The 16,383-nt window shown below is 36.4% G+C and overlaps 1 protein-coding gene across 3 annotated transcripts in view; it reads left to right on the top strand.

The window, feature by feature from the left end:
• The window catches only part of BTBD9 (BTB domain containing 9), a 415,773-nt gene that overhangs the window by 58,584 nt on the left and 340,806 nt on the right, over positions 1–16,383 (top strand). For all 3 annotated transcript variants that reach the window (XM_054698756.1, XM_054698757.1, XM_054698758.1), the window contains exons 5-6: positions 8,165–8,384; positions 11,047–11,166. In XM_054698756.1, coding sequence (XP_054554731.1) covers positions 8,165–8,384; positions 11,047–11,166 — 340 coding nt within the window. The remainder of the gene's footprint in view (positions 1–8,164; positions 8,385–11,046; positions 11,167–16,383) is intronic.

Below are 16,383 nucleotides of genomic sequence, written 5' to 3'. Positions count from 1 at the left end.
TAAGTACCTCTTGATCCTCATCTCACCAAGAAACTTTGCATCTTATTACAGTTAGCTACAAAATTATAGTGCAGGTATATATGGGTCTGTGAATATACAGCTCTGTTTCTTATGAAATGTCATCCTGTCATTCTTCTGTTAATTCCTTCTGAGATTGCCTGGCCTTGGTTCACCTCCGAAATAGGTATTTCTTGCCATTCATGGAGAAATTTCTCCAGCTGCTCACTAGAAGATTGAAAGTAGATACTTTGCTGTACAACTTCTCATGTTAAGACCTTTCCTTCTTTCCTCCATCAGATCAATACTGAGTACATGTTATGTGCTTGCTATTATTTTTGATATTATGAACATGGAGACTGTAAATAATAATAGCTAACATATAAGTAGCATTTCCAACTTTATATGGTGATTTTTCTTATTAATAAAAATAATATCAATTAACATTTATAATGCTTACTGTGTATCAATAATAGTCCTACATGATCTCACAACAACCCTTTGAGGTAGGTACTGTTATTGGCTCCATTTTACAGTTGAGGAAACTGAAGTACAGAGAGTTTAAGTAACTTGCCCAGGTCACACAGAAGAATGTGGAGCTGAGAATCAGACCTATATAGTTTGGCTCCAGAGACTGTGTAATTAAGTTGTAACCCAAAGTGGCTGAAAACTTAGTTATTGTAAAATACAGTATCTGTTTTTGATTCTTTTCATTTCATTGTAGAAATAAGACATACTCTCATGAAAAGTTAAATGCAGTATTCAAGATGAGTACATGGTGTGAACTTCAGAAGTTTGGGATAGTTGAGGGAAGATTTCATAGAGGTTATGAAGTTTGAGGTGAGCCTTGACATGTGATTTGAATGACTTCAGTTATGGTGCATTTTGTTGGGAGGACAAATGAGGTTAATAGATTAGAGCATCTGAAGAACTAAATAGAAGAGCTTGTCTAGAGTAGAAGGCCTATATTAAAGAAAGTCTGCAAAGGTCAGCTCAGGCAAAAATGGAGTATTTGAAACTAGATCAGGATTTTTCTTACATGCAATAAGAAGCCAGTTTTAGAGGATGAATGGTGTGAGTACAGTGGTGGTTTTGAAATATCCACGTACAATACTTAATGATTCAGAGTAGAGAAATTTGGAATAGGGAAATCTAGGCCTCCCTAGATATTCAGGGAGGCCAATGAGGAGGGTGTTTAACCAGTGCACAACTGATACAACCTAGGTCACAGAGACAGTAGGGAAAAAGGATAAAAATAAATATAAAGAGGAGATAATATTTTTCAATAGTAGATCTTGATGATTTCAGAGATATGAATTTGAAGATTAGGTTTAGGAGGAATTTCCCATATTTTATCAAATTGAAGAATCCAGAAATCCTGAGGAACCATTATTTATCAAGAAAGGAAATAATTGTCAGTTAAATCATGACACACCATTATGTCTGTATCCCAGATTCAGAAATGTAAAAATTTGAAAAAAATGCCTCTTAGAACTAATGAATTATAGTCATTCTTGGAAGAAAATGCTGAGCTTGGGTTTAGACTTACTGCGTGTGAGGATTGCTGGAACACCTGAATTCTAAATTCTGTCTCATGGTAGTCATTTCCCCAAGTGACCTTTTCCTTGACCATGGCTTCACACTCTGTTGAAATACTGATTGATCTTAAATAGGTGTCTTTAGCTTGGATTTCTCTCCTGAGTCATTGGATTTAGATTTCTTTTCATTAGGCATAGAAGAGAAAGCACAGGTTTTGCAGCCAGACAAATCTGGCTTCAAATCCTGAATTAGTAGCACTAGTTATATGAACTGATATTAAAGAATTTTACTTTTAGTTTTGTATCTCCTAGTATTGTTATGGGAAATAATTTAAATAAAGAGTATAGACAATATGTGTAAACTCAGTGAAGGAAACCATTGTTACCATATTATCGTTATTGATGTGTTCTTCCTCATCTCTATGTGGCTGTGTAGGATTAATCCTATTGACCACATTGTCACAATTGGTCCTTGAAGGCAGAGACGATCTTTGTAAGGCTTATTGATTTTTGTATCCTTAACATTTTAACAAACTGAATAGCATATAGCATGTACTTGGTAAATGCTTGGTGAATGAATGCAGGGAGAAATGTCTAACAATAGTGGAAGCATGTTACCGCTATTTAGGAAATAGTTAAGACTGGTGATAAAATAGTTGAAACCTTGGCTAGATTATAGAGAAAGATGTAAAAAGCAAAGTGTGAGACTTGGAGAATATCTGTAACTAGGGGGCTGCAGTAGAATAGGCACAATTAGGGAGGTAGGAAGAAAACTGGGATAGGGTTACCGAAGCCATCTGAGAGGAGAGCTTTTATATGGAGAGAAAGTGATCAGTGGTATGTCATAATGCTGAGTTTAAGAAGAATGAGAATTGAGAGAAAACTTTTGGATACAAACTGTGGTTAATTGTCTGGACAGGGCCTCCCCTGGTGGCGCAGCGGTTGAGTGCTGGGCTGCGAAGCTGCCTCTGCAGCGCCGGTTCAATCCCCGGCTGCTGGCGAGGGTCCCACATGGTGCGACAGACCTCTCCTGCCACCCGCTGCTCCCCTCAGCAGTGTGTTTCATCAGTCTGCCTGTTCTGTTCCCGGCTCTGGCTCTGGTGAATTCTCTCACCCTCCCGCACTTCTGACTGTACCCAGTGCTTGTATAAACAAACAAACAAACAAACAAATAAATAAATAAATCTTAAAAAAATTGTCTGGACAGAAGCTTGGCTAAATAGGGAATTAGGCCATGGATTTGAAAAGATGGTGAATACAGTGTGTTGGTCTTTGATGTGTGAATTAGAGTGAAAAGTAGTAGAGAAATAATGTGGCCCCTAGAGGAAACACGTCAGGGGAAGAGGTTCAGGATGAGAATGGAGGTGCTGGAGAATAGTACCAGTTGGATAGTGGGTAGGAGGATAGTAGGGGGGAGAAACAATAAGATTACTAATGAAACTTTAAACTTTCTAAATCCTTATTGTTGGATCCTCTTTTACATAAACTCCTTTTCTGCTCTGCTCTCTTTTCTTGTCCTAGTTTTGTCTTGAGGTGCTGGTAGGGTTCTAAGAATGGATTTTTTTTTTTTTTTTTTTTTTTTAAACAGGAATAGGCTTGGGACATTGCTGTATGGGTGAGGAGATGCTTTGGACATTTCACATAGTATAGCTTGGACTTGACCAGCATAAATGTGAGACCTGAGTAATAATAAACCTATGAAATTGCTGCGAAAGGGAATAATCCACTAGTTGAGGAACACTCAGTTCTGCAATGGTGTACTTACTGTAATTATTACTCATAAATGTTAAATTACTCACTTTGGGATAATTCAGTGAGAGCTCAAAGAAGAGATTATACAAATGGGAATCTTTTATCTAACTTCTAAATTTGAGAAATGATTAAATAGTAGGCTTTCTGACTTTTAAATTATATGAATGGTAAAATTGATAATATAAACGGTACTGAAGCATGTCATGTCACTTTCCTATCAGATCCTTAAAAATGGGATAGTTATTCTAAGTAAATGTTATCCAAGAATTCATATCATTATTTTCTTGTATTACATTTCTTCAGTGTTAGGAAAAAAAGGATTTGAAATTTCAAAAGTTTTTCCTGGACTAATGATCTGGAAAGATAGTCCTGTTTATTTTGAAATTACTGAAAAAATTTGTTTATTTCTTTGTTCTTTCATAGGTGTAAGTTCTGCATCTTTGGGTACTTTTCATCAAAAGTCTCTTGAGACCAGGGGCATAGAGAGCAAATCTTTCTCTTTGAGTTTATTAATATTGGTTACTGGAAAGTTTAATTCTTAGAGCTGTATGTCCTGAAACTGTCTTTTTTACCAAATTACAATGAATCCACCTTCCCCCTTTAAAAAAAAGAGGCTACAATGGATAGATTTTAACTTACCAGTGATGGTGGTAGTTTTTCTGGGAGGGTGTTTTAGACCACTTTTGTACATATATCGTGGCAAGCGTTTGTCTATACACCCGTGGAAAAGGAATTAACTTTTTAATAAAAATTTTTCCCCTTACGATATTTGAACTACTTGTACTCAATTTTTGTGTCTTAGCTGTGGCGATATTTCTACCTTGAAAGTTACTGGCTTTTCTTTTCAAGTTGAGTTATGCTTTGTTTTGTGTTCCTCAGGTTTGAGATTTGGGGAAAGAGAACATAACTTCTTGTTTCTTCATGTTTATAGCAGGGGGAACATAACACGACTTCCATCCTCAAGATTTTCTTTTGAATAAAAGCCAATTTGTTCACTGAACTGTAAAGTTAAATTATTGTTTAACATATAAAGGTGTATTTAAATCTGTTCTGCAGTGTATACCATGTACCTAACTCCCACAATTTCCGGTAACCCAGTCCAAACCAGGGAGCTTGTAACTAGATGTTATAATTGTTACTTCTCTTGCCTAAGCTCCTACTAGAATGAGCTTCTTGATAACTGTTATTATGTCTTTTTATCTGTCTTTCCCACACCTAGCACAGAGTCTGAATCCAGATTTTTTAAAATAAGGGAGGGACTGAATGAATCCATTCCTTCCCTCTAAATTAGAATGTAAAATTTGTTTCCCTTGTCTCACAGACAGTAATAACAGTAATAGCCTTAATACTTTTAAAACTGGCTTCTATTGCTATTGTATCTTCAAATCTGTAGCTTATAGTGTCTTTGCCTGTAGTGTGAGGGCTTCACAGATCATGTCTGAGTGTCCGTCCATGGATACTCAGTGTCTGATATGCGCTCTTCTTTCCATTGTGAGCTGCTTGAGGACGGAGACCAGCAGTGACCAGCACATGGAAGGCAGCTGAGGGATTGTTTTCCCCTTTAAAAAAATAGGATGAATGCAACTGTCAACACTTACCTGTTTTCATTTGGTGGTTTTTATAATATGCCTAAAGTTCCTGAGTGAAATAAATGCCCAACTTAGGACCAAGGTGCTGATCTGGCTGGGTGGTTTCCTGTTTCAATTTTGTGGTGTATTTGACTACCAGAGCCACCAAAGTGGGAATGGAGACCTGCAGAGAGTGGAGATAATGGGGATAGTTAAGGTAAGGTAGGAATTGTCAAGAAAGTCATTGCAACATTTGCAAGTCCCTCCATTCTGCAGGGAGGTCAGATTGGGGGGAATAGATGATTGAGGGGACAGAGTGGGGTTGATCGTGGTGGGTAGAGAACTAATTCTGAGCCCAAATGACCCATTATCTCAATCTAGAGAGATCAGTAACGCATGGTTAAGAACATAAAACAATTAAGAAGACCACAAGATAACCAACTGTCACTCAGATTTTGGCACTGTGTAGCTAGGGGCAGGTCCTACCTCATTAGTTTTCCTTCCTAATAATTGGTTTGTTTCTACTTGCCTGTGGAACTTCCAAGCTTAATTCTTATTGTTTGTAAAATGCATCAAACATTAAATAAGACTATTACTGTTACCTGGTATCCAGTTTAATCACCACCACCCTGTATCTTTTGAAAGCTCTTTTCTCTACTGGTAGACAAATTTAGGCAGTAAGAATATTTATGATTTGAGTTCTTCTGTTATGACTTGAATTTTCTCACTACTTTTCCTCTTATCACTTAACTACAAATTTTGCAAAAAATATTTGGAGTTGTATTTTTATACTGTGAGATACTCAGATTGTAGTTACCATGAAAGAATTTCCACTTGTGTAAATGTTCCCCATTTTGAAGTGAACGATACTCTTAGAGAATCTATATGAACAGCTTGAAATGTTGTCAAGTACTCTTGAAATAAACTTCAAAAGGAGACAGTTTTGTGGTAAAATTTCACTTGCATTTTGACTTAGTTACAATCACTTGCAACTGTTGTGCCTAGCATTATTCCTAGCTTGTTTCAATTTTAGAGGTGAAGAAGCTTATGTTTAGTAGCCATGTTTTTTAAATTTGAAAGCTTGAGCTCCTCTTTTTTAGTTTAGTCTCTGCTAGTGGTGGCAGAACTGGAGGAGCTGGTTCTAGTGGTCAGGAGCAATAGACTTTGGACCCTCAATTGTAAACCTAGCAATAAAGAGACAAACATTTATTTTAACTAGGTAGCTACTCCTCATTGATATCCAAAAAGCCCTCATGTGAAGCCTTTGCTTGTTTGCTTGCTTATGAAGTGCTTTACCTCTAGATTGGAGGCAACAGGAGGGCAGGGTTTGTCTCCTAGGTATCCCCAGTACCTCACGTGGCACCTGGTACACAGTGAAAAACATTCAGAAAATGTTTTTTTTGACTGATTGATTGCTCTATTTATACTATTTGTACTATAATCTTTACAACTAAGGCTGTGAGGTAGGTCAGGCAAAATATTGTTATTTTTAGATTGCAAAACAGATAAAGAGAGATTGAGGCCTCACTCAGGTGTGGTGAGTGGTAGAGTCTGTGTCTCCCTCTTAAGAGTATTTTTTTAAATGATAAAGTCCATTTTTTTTCTTCTGCTCTATTAGACTGTTTCTTATGTCTGGGCCCAAGTAACCTTAGAAGGAAAGGGTTGGAAAGAAAGGAAAGTATGGCCTTCCTGTCAGATTTCTTCATGAAACAGATTACTTAGATTTTCTTATCTTAGCTCTAAGAATCAAGCTCTTACTTGGTTGGATGACCTTGGGCATTAGTTCATCTAGCCCTTTCTCTCCATTTTCCCATCTGTGAAATGGACTTAGTAATTATACGTACTATACTTAAAATATTTTTATGATAAGTTAAAGTAACTAATAATGTTTGTTAAATGAAAAATAAATATGAAGAATATTTATGATTACTGTAAGCTAATAGAACATAGGAAGTTATCAATATTTAGCATTTAAGTTTCTGGTGATGAGTAATTGAGCATGACTATGTGATGTTTTGTTTTGCTTCGTAGTTGCCTTAGGCTTTTGCAAGTCAACTAAACCCATCCCAACACCCATTTTTCAACTGTATTTATTGTCTTCTGGAGCCACTCTTGTTACCTGTCCTCATTAAAAAAATTTTTTAATGCACATTTCCAAGAAATCTACAATGATGAATTACTTACCACCACCTTTCCCTAAGAGCCTAATTATAGGAGACACTTTCCCTTATTTAAATGACATAGCCAAGATGTATATGTACTGTGAGAATTCAGTATTTATTTACAGTCTGTAAACTTGCTTCGTTCTTTTATTATTGTATGCTTTTTTATATATGTTTCATAATAATAGTGTTGAACTTTTTTTTTTTTTTTTAGAGCTTACCATGTGCTTTGCAAACATTATCTCTCTTAATCTTTGGAACAAATAAAAATATCTGGGGGCTAGATATTGCCCTATTGAGAAACTGAAGTTCAGAGAAAGTAATTTCCACTAATTGGTAGATCTGGATAAAAGTAGAGCTGTATTTAAATTCTGACTTTGAAGCTCAAGCTCTTAACATCTACTCCATGCTGCCTCTTGTCTCTCCAGAGGGTGTCAGTTTTAGAAGTCAGTACCAACAGGTTCCAGATCTGTAAGCAAAATTTGCACAGAGGATTTTGGAGTCCCAGGAAACAATGAACACTTAACAGATATCATTTTGGAGATAGTTGGATTTCTAATGATAACCATAATATTCATTTCTGAATTTTTATTTTAAGAAATCCTCAAATGAAGTAATAATATATCTACTTTTAGACATATTCTTGTTTTTTAGCCAGATTAATTGATTCAGGTATCTATGTATGACCGACAGCTCTGCTATATTAGAATCTTACCTTTTCTGTTGTTTTATCAAATGTCAGATCTATCTGCTTTGCTTTTACATAATAAATTGTGCTCAGTCCACATGGCAGGTATAGGTCATTTTACTTGCTCTTTTTGCCCAGTAGATATTAAATTAAAGCTACTAATAGAATACACTCAGTAGAGCTGATTTGTTTGTTCTAGTATGCATTTTTCCTAGTGTTACTAACTTTTTCTTAATACCTATACCAGGGACTTTGTGGCCATGTTGGTGTCATTAAAACTGTGGATAGAATCTTAATCTTCATAGACATTCCATATTTTCTGTCTCCAGAGATTTGTCTCTGCCATTTTTAAACTAGATGTACATAGTAGAATCTAGTACAATAGAATTTTATCTTTCTCCATCCAAATATAGAATAATAAGTAAGCATTGACTTTGCTTTTTCTATCTTTAATTGTAGTACCAGAAGAAAACATTGCAACAATGAAGTATGGAGCCCAGGTTGTTAAAGGGGAGCTGAAATCTGCCTTATTAGATGGTGATACTCAAAATTATGATTTGGATCATGGATTTTCTAGGCACCCAATTGATGATGACTGCCGTTCTGGCATTGAGATTAAGCTTGGTCAGCCATCCATTATCAATCACATACGGATCCTCCTGTGGGACCGGGATAGCCGGTGAGTCATTAGCCTGACTTGGAGAGAAACTGACATGTTTGATGGAGATGATCTAACATTGTGGTTATCTACCTTGGTTTTACAGATCTGATGCTTTATTTCTTTGTGATCACTTTGTTATTTCTGTTGAAGTTTTATTCTGAGAGAATTAAAGAGTATATTCCTTTAAAAACATAATTTTGCTTTTTTCTGCCAGTCAAAGGTAGTGATAAATATTTGCTTTACAAATATTTGCTTTATTGTGGAAAATTTAGAAAATATAGAGAACCACACAAAAATAAAAATTGCTAGTAACCTCACTCATTATTAATCTTGGTATATATCTAGCCAGTATAGTCTCTTTCTCGCTCTTTCTCTCACATACACAAACACACACACACATACACACACACACAGGTTTACAAAATAAAGATTGACTGTGTAATGAACTAACTTCATTTTTAGCTTAATACCTTATGAACATTCTGACCTTTTAAATTATTTTAAATTATAACTTTTATAAGTAAAATGTTACTTTTAACAGTTTTAACAGTTGTCTGACATTCCATCATGTGGTATGTCATTTACGATTATCAGTTTACTTGGTTCCTTATTTTTGGATATTATAATAATTTTTTAAGTGCATTTCATCCAATGAATGAGGAAAACATTATATTTCAGCATGTGGATAAATAACCCCAGACAAAAGAAATTTGTGAAACAGTTTGGTGGACACCAGCCTGGAAAAATCCATCCTATTCTGCAGTGACTTCAGGATTCTGCCTTCCTTCTAGCCCCTCTCGTACTTTCACCTATTATGGCTTCTAGGGTTCAGCCATGAAGTAGGAAGATCTAGAACAGGAGGGGTGACCAAGAATGGAACTGTGTCTCTCATTGTCACTTATCATTAGCCTAAACACACAGAGACTCTTATACCCTGCTCATGCCTCTGGGGTTCAGGGCTTTAGGACTTAATAGTAATTGTGATAATATCTTATGAATCTTGTAGAATAGTGCATTTCTCTTGTTAGCACCACTGACCACTACCCTGGCCTTTTAGGCCATTTTAGCCAAATATGAGGGGAGTTTTATAAAATGAAAGTCAACCTTTCCCATGTGCGTGGGTGTTCAAGGTCCTATAGTTTTTCAACCTGTTTTTAAATTAATATTTATTTTTTTAGTAGACATAAAATTTATTTATATTAAATTAATGTTAACATGAATTAATTTTTCTTGATATGTATCTTGCTGGATGTAATATGATGTTTAGTTAGCAAAATGGTGCTGATTCACTTAACTCTCTGAGTTAGGTTATTAACCTTGAGTCCAAGAGTGTCTAATTACTAATAATATAATTTATTATTCATTTATTATAATCAGGTTAGGATAATTTGATTAATAATAATATTACTTCTATAGGACTTTCATTACTTTTATGTGACAGGCCTTTTTTAAAAGGTTTATATATATATGTTCAATAATGAAATTAGTATAAAAACTAGAAAAGGAAAGATGTATGTTTGAAACTGAAAGTAGCTATCTTTGTTTCCATGATGTTAAATATTTATAGGCCACTTTGTTTTAGTATATATGTTATATTCATGGGGGACTTAACTTTATCCCATAACACTTATTTTCTCACAGAAGTTGTTATCATTCTAAGTAAAGGTGAAAAATTCTGAATGTTAAGCCAGAAAGATTCTGACATGTGTTGTAGAATTATATCCTACATTACTGATAACCCAGAGAGGTTCAATAAAAGGTTATAACCAGTTTGAAACTGAGCGATAAAATGAATGGGAGTGAGGGGACAGCCGAAAATGAGAGGATGACACAAAATAAGCTGACCTTTTCTGGTCACAACTGTGGTTCCAGGCTGACATTTATGGTCACCTAAATCTTCCAAGATTGTTCCTGTTGATATTACAGTACAAGTAATAACTGCATCTCAAATTTAAATTTGGCTTATGACAGGGCAATATAGATTTGTTCAGTGGGGTCCAGCATGTAATGGTCCAGGGTAGCTGACCAGGGGAGGATAATAGGCTGGTTCCATTACTGCCAGATTATTAGCTGGCAAATTTTAAGTTAAACACAAAAGAAACATGTATTATCTCTTCACCTATGTCATTTATTTTTCTGCAGTCTGAAATTGTACATGCAGGTTGATAAGAGAATGAGCAAGAGCAGGAGATAAGCCAGATTCTGTGGGAAACTGTTCCAAGTTAGCTTTCTTTCTGAGAGAGTGGGCCTGAGCACCCAGGCCTGGGAAGGTCAGGGAGAGGCACACTTCCTGCTGCTCTATTTTGTCCATTCTCAGGCATGGCATTATAAATTTATGCTAGTAGGGTATGAGCAAAGCAGCCTACCCTGTTTGAACAGGAACGAATGTTGGGAATACCTGATATGTGCCAAGCACTGTGCTAGCCCCTGAGAATATGATGATAATAAATATGGCCAGGTCCTTGTTCTTAAGGAGCTTGTGTAGACAGATATGCTGAGAGATAAGACAGTACATTGTGGTGAATGCTACAGCTCTCATTATCAGACTTCGATTATTGTACAGAAAACATAATTAGTGAATAGTATGTTTTTAGTACCTTTTAACATTATGTTGAGTGTAATTTTGTATTTTTATTTTAATATGATACTTTTTTCTGCCTTTCTTCCTATTGATTCATAGGTCTTACTCATACTTCATTGAAGTGTCAATGGATGAACTTGATTGGATCAGAGTGATTGATCACTCGCAATATCTGTGTCGTTCTTGGCAAAAGTTATATTTTCCAGCCCGCGTCTGCAGGTTAGTTCTCATGGCTAATGAATGATTTTTATTCTTAGTTAAGGAGATTTGGTCTTTGAGAAACAGACTACATTTATTTTTCTGTGTCATGGAAAGAGGGTTTTCCTGAGTAGTACCTAGCAAATAAATATCAACTGAAATTTTAGGAAAAATAAAAAAAGCAAGCATCTTAATATTTAGAGTGCGTTGTGAAATTGTTTATCCGAAGTGTCTTACACTATTTCTCTGTAGTAACCATGTAAATAAATAAGGAGAGACAGACAACTCTGAGAAGTAGAATACTTTTTGAACTCCATGTTGCATGTGGAAAGCAGTGTTATTGTTAGGATGTTCTTTCCATGGAACCATGAGAGATATTTCCAGAAGCTTCCCTGGCAGTCATCAGGGTCAGGAGGAGATTTTTGGATGCCAGTGTGCATGTTTTCAACATTTGTGTTCTTTTGCTAGGTCACTGGATGTCAGTGGAGTTTGACAGAAGGGTCTGAGTGAGTTGGGGTTGGGGTAAGGGAGACCAAGCTGATGAGGTCCAAGCTTACACCTCCCTGCAACCAGTACTTTGCTGTTACTGTTGTTCTGTATTGCTGTCCCATCTAAGGTTGTTTTAAAAAAGGACTGCAAAGCTACCATCCTAATATTTTATATTCTTCCTTTAGTTGTAAGCCATCTTACGGAATAAAAGTGAATTTGGGAGTTGGAAAAGGTGGTTAAAGTTCCTTGAATCTCTTTTGTATTTTTCTGTTGTAATTTTCCCCTTGGAAATTGCCCTCAGATACTCTTTTTCAAAGGCAGAAAGTGATTGGTTCACTTAGTAAAGTGTAGCAAGAAGAGAAGGGAAGGGATATGGTAGGTGTTAACTGGGGGAATGTGGAGCCAGTCCCTTGCCCACTCCCCTCCCTACCCTCACCCTGATCCTGACTGTCCTCCCTTTGTGGTAGAGCAGATGGAGGTGCCCCACTGAACTTCGTTTTATAGTCAGAAGTTACCCTGATACTGAGTAAACTCATGATTTAACAGCATCAGGCTGAATTCTTATCCCCAACACAAGAACTCCACAAAACCTTGCAGCCTCTGGTACAGTAAAGAATGTTACCTACATTTTTTTATTATGGGTATGACTGGACACAATATTGTTACCCGGGGATCCTCTTGTGTGAAAATGAAGAAAATCAATTTCATTTCCCCAAAGAGAAACTAAAGTGTCTCAGCTCTGGCGGTTGCTCTTTTATCAGAGGAGTTTTGAATGGATTAAAATGAGAGGGACAAGAAATTGAGTGAGGATTCTGTAACTCAGAGCTGCCTAGGGATACTTTGAGAGTGACAGAGGGGCCCCACAGTCGAGGAAGAGATTGAGTCTGCATCGACTCAGGTTATTACAGCTGTGTCGGATTAAAAAATAAGCAGCATAACAGCCAAAGTGTCTGATGTGGACCAGAGGACTGTGTGTTTGTATTTAATTTGAAACAATAGGAACATGACTTCCAGAACAAATCATCATGAATATAATTCCAGCCTTGACAGTCTATGGTGCTTTACTTACTTGAAAACTCCTGTTATAGGGAGGAAGATGTGTGCCCTTGGTCATGATCTTTGACTTTTAGAAAATACACTTCCTTTATTTGTTATTGGGCATTATTTATATTCCCCTTTTCTTATTTTTTGCCTCCCATGTGGCCTTCCCTTTGTTAGTGTAGCTTTTATGTGTTGTAGAGCCTGGTTACATTCATGGTGTAGTTTTTGTCTTGGTAGAGCCAGCTCCTAACTTTGGTCAAGAGAAATTGAGCAAAGGTGATATTAGAGATAGTGATAGTAAGAGGAGAAAAGAGTGTTGATATCCATATCAGTAAACAAAAATTTTTAATATTTAACCACTTTAACTTATATTAATTACTATGTTCTTTCATAAAGTCTGCCTTTTGCAAAAGGTTACAATTTTGGTTGTATTTTCAAATGAACTGAAGAATAAGCCCTTAATGATTACCCAAAGATATCTTATACTTGGTATTTCTTATCTTCATCTTTTGTTGATCACCTTAATGATATTATAAATACACTTCTTCCAGGAACTGATCTCGGCACATAAAATGCCTTATTTCCTTAGCACTTACTTAAGTGTTCAGTTGCATTATGTTAATTTGCACATTTGTATGTCACCTTTGTTCTTTAGTGTCCTTTGTGTGTTTGTCTTGCCTCTGATAATAAAATTACAAGCTTTTGGAAGCAAGGGGATAAATTCATATCTTTTAGTATTCTCGCATGGTACTCAGGCTATGACCTTATATGCACTAGATACTCTATAAATTTTAGCACAGGTTTCCTGGTGTCAAGGCCTTGATCAGGCAGTGAAGAAAAATTGATTCAACATTAATGTGTATGTAGGTACCTATATAATGTTTATGTAGGTAATATATATGTAGGTACATTATATATATATATGTATTTTAAAGATTTATTTCTTATGGGTACAGTCAGAAGCACGGGAGGGTGAGAGAATTCACCAGAGACAGAGTGGGGAACAGAACAGGCAGACTGATGAAACACACTGCTGAGGGGAACAGCGGGCACAGCAGGAGAGGTCTGTACACCATGTGGGACCCTCACCAGTGGCCGGGGATCAAACCGGTCCTGCAGAGGCTGTGGGCAGTCTCGCAGCCCAACGCTCAACCCCTGCGCCACCTGGGGAGACCCTATATAGGTACTTTTTAATCCATGTAATTGTTACATTGTATCTCAGTGCTGGAAAATCTTCTAGAGTGGTAAATGATTCTATATTGTTTGCAAAGGTTAATGTCTGGTTTTTCATCGGGAAACTGAATTTTGAGGTTAATGCTGAGGAATGTGTGCCAGGTATTGATGAAAGATCACATCAAATCTATTCCAGTGAATTGGGAACTATGAGATTACCCACTCTTTGAGTATAGCCTGATTTACATCTAAATCAGCATTGCGTAATAACCAAACCACAGGCTGTGGAGTTAGAAATCATTTCAGATTCTGGTTTCATCTAATGCTTGTGTTGTGATCTTGGTGAAGTCGTGCTTTTTTGCACCCTAGTTTCCACCCTAGTAAAAAGCAGGAACAACAGCCCCGCCTTCATGGAATTGCTATGCAGTGTTGGATGACATGGCATATGTACAAGTAATAACAATGCCTGGCCCAAAGTAGTGGCTCAGTATAGTTGTTTTTATTTATTTATTTTTACTATTTTCCTAATATGTTTTTATTATTAAAACTGGTTTTACATTTTTTTTTTCTAATTTCTGAGACTATGAAGTTTAACTTTCAGAGAAGCAGTGCCATCTCTGCCATCCTCATTTGCCATAGTGCTCTCTCTGAGAGATCCATCGTGGAGCCTTATCTTTTTGATGACTCTCCGTATTGCCTGTCTGTCCATACCCAGCCCAAACATACCTAAATTCTTCTCTTTACCTGAGTAACCTGCCCATTTGTGTGTTTCCAGCAATTTACATATATTTTGGTACTGTTAAGTACTTTTTTGTTACGGTAAAATACATACATTGTAAAATTTGCCATTCATATGTCTTGTGGAATGTAATTCACTCAGAATTTCACCTCGCTAATCAGGGAGTGGGTATTATCTAGTGGCAGACTAGAGAGTAGTGTCAGACTTCACAGCCAGAGGGATCTTTCCAGCCATAATGGTAAATCAAGAGAAATGATCTGCTTTGTCTTTCTGGGTCCTTTTTTAGGAATGCCTTGTGGGGTAATTTGGGATTGCTCTATAGACTAGTAACTGCCCCCACCCTCAACTCCCAGCTGGAGATGAAGAAAAGTGACTTGTTAATTTTGATACAGTGTTTCAGAACTATGTTCTACCTTATCAAACTTCTCTTTCTCAGCAAAAGGCAATTCCCACTTTACCCATAAATTCTCCAACTTTCAAATTGTCTTCTTGGCTACCTAGTATCTCTCTCTGTGTCCTCCATAGCTTTCTTAGACCCTAGACCCTGGAACTGAATAAGAAAAACTAATAAGGAGTGGCAAATATCGAGTTGCCTGGAGATGTTTTTAAAAACGTCCTGGCTTTTTCTCAACAGACATTGGCAGTTTAGCAGCTGTGTAATATTCCTGAACACATAGGTGTGAATACCAGAGGGGTAGATTCCAGAGCCTGCATGTGTGTGGCTGGTATTAAAAAAGATCATGGTGTAAGACCTAGTTGTTGAGGGAGAGATGTAGCAGGCCTGAAAGCAACATCCTGAAGGATAAATGCACTGATGGAGGAAAGAAAAGCAATGCAGACATGTTTACTGCAGGGACTGCTCAGAGAGATTAGACAGGAATCAGGAGGAGCACAGTTCACTGAAGACAAGGCCTGAAAGGGTGAGACTTTTAGAGTAAGCCACAGAGGGATGAACGCAGTAACTCAACACTGGGTTTCTGTTTTTCTTTCCTTTTGTTTTTGGCTATCAAAATGGAAATGTCTTATTAGTGACATTTTCATTATAAAATTATGATGTAGTCTCTATTTTAAATATTGATGAAACTCTGGAAAGGTTGTACCTACTATCTAGGAATAGCATGAATTTTAAGTTGAATGCTTCACCATAAGCATCATCAACCTTTTACAAATGTGATTTATGATTTGTAAATAATATCTGATTTTAATTTGGATTTCTTTTATCACCAGTGAGGTGGAATATCTTTTAATACTGGCCATTATTGGCTGCTCTTCATTTATAGAAAACCTTTTTTTTTTTTGGGTATTCTGCACATTTTCCTTCTGGGACAATTATTTTATTCTTTTTGCCTTGTGAGAATTTTATACCGGTATATTGTTATAGACACATTGATACATAATGTGACAATATATGTTATATATATACACATACACAGAGACATATCCTTTTGTCTGTCATAAATTGTGTGATTTATTATGTAGTTACCTAGTGTTTTATTGGTACTTTTTGAAGCATAAATTTTTACTTTAAAAATGTGTTTTTTTGGTCAGTGTTTATGAATTTCGGTGGTGCAGTATATATAGGAAGGTGTGCCTTACTCCAACACTAAAGTTATTTATATTTTTTCTACTACTTGTTACTTTTTTATTTATATCTAAATAATTGATTGAGACAGAAATTTTTTGTACATCTTTTCAGGTAGGGATAGTCAGTTGCCTAAGGACATTAATTTTCCTCCCTAATGTCATCAGCCATATTTATCATGTGCTAAATTGTATACTCTACTCTGTTCCATGCA

The sequence above is a fragment of the Talpa occidentalis genome, unplaced genomic scaffold (assembly GCF_014898055.3).
Source record: "Talpa occidentalis isolate TD23 unplaced genomic scaffold, MPIMG_talOcc4v2.1 talOcc4.2, whole genome shotgun sequence".
In the NCBI taxonomy this organism is placed as follows: domain Eukaryota; kingdom Metazoa; phylum Chordata; class Mammalia; order Eulipotyphla; family Talpidae; genus Talpa; species Talpa occidentalis.
The sequence above is the reverse complement of the archived record's forward strand: the minus strand, read 5'-3'. Positions and strand labels throughout refer to the sequence as shown.